This window comes from Perkinsus marinus (assembly GCF_000006405.1).
Source record: "Perkinsus marinus ATCC 50983 genomic scaffold scf_1104296933176, whole genome shotgun sequence".
Lineage (NCBI taxonomy): Eukaryota > Perkinsozoa > Perkinsida > Perkinsidae > Perkinsus > Perkinsus marinus.
In genome coordinates, this window is record NW_003215220.1 from 1 (window position 1) to 1,199 (window position 1,199).

Here is a 1,199-nt window from a genome sequence, read left to right on the forward strand (position 1 = left end):
AAATCAAATTTTCATATTATCACCACCACATGTAGTTGACCCTATCCATATTTTCCCCCTAACACTGCAAGCACCGGCCGCCTCACAGTCTGTGCTGCGCATGAAGGACGTCTAGGAAGCAGTTGTGGCCCACAATGACTTTATCAGCCGCCGCATCGAGGAGCGATCGGACCCCCACTTGGACCGTTGTTTGTTGCAAGTCCTCCTGCATGAATGAGTATAAGTCGTCAACCCTACCACCAGTGCTGGACTCACCTCTATCTCCTTAATCTGAGTTTCATATAATTGGTCTTGACTCCGATATACTACAAGCATCCTCTCTCCATCAGATGCTCTCCTTGATGAATATGAATACAGATTGGGGTACTCAGCCGCAATAACACTGTGCATCAACAGACGCTGGAATGCTGACGGCATCGGAACCTGAGCAGGCACAAAGTCCGTATCATAACCGCAACGAGTGAGCGATCCTTACTATCGTATAGTCAACTCATGGAAACCTGTACGTATAACTATACTACAACGGAGTTTCACCCATTTAACGTGAAGTGGCCTAATACTCTGTGAAAAACGCGATATTGGCGCTATGCAGTAGTCGTAAAATAAGTTTTTCCTTAGTGTTTTTCATACAAGAAACTCAAATATAAAATACCTCTATAGATAATATAATGTGATACTTTATATATATGGAAGCTCTCACCCGTTTTACGTGGAGCGGCGTAGTACTCTGTGAAAAACGCCATATTGGCGCTATGCAATAGTCGTGGAATATACTTCTCACTAGTGTTGTTCATATCACTAGGGTGAAACTTCATTATAATGGCGTATACCATATTTAGCGGATTAACGTTGTGCTCACCAAACTCACCTCGAGGTTGTTGGTCCCATGAGGATCATTCCGCAGCCAGTCACCGATCGTCTCCTTAACGTTGTTAATCACGTCCAGATCAGGTCCCGGCGAGATCTCCGGTGGTGCCTGGCATCATATGAGTAATAGCAGATACTGCTGACCGGCCTACTGGTGTCGCCTCCGACGCCGCCTTAGCCGTGGCCTGCTCCTTCATCTGCCGTATCTCGGTGATACGCTGCTCCAGGACCGACTCTGAGGAGGACACGATGATATGTGAGTAAGGAAATGTATGTCACTTTCCAATATTAATAAGAATCGATCTGAAACTATATCGCATGAACAATGTAAA

The 1,199-nt window shown here is 45.5% G+C and overlaps 1 protein-coding gene across 1 annotated transcript; it reads right to left on the reverse strand.

Moving 5' to 3' along the window:
- Positions 1-82: 82 nt before the first annotated feature.
- Positions 83-976, reverse strand: Pmar_PMAR016656 (hypothetical protein; the record flags this gene model as incomplete). The annotated part of the gene is made up of 3 exons (XM_002785225.1): positions 83-205; positions 256-423; positions 869-976. Coding segments are annotated over 3 exons (399 nt in total), but the record flags the coding sequence as incomplete, so codon positions are not given.
- Positions 977-1,199: the final 223 nt, after the last annotated feature.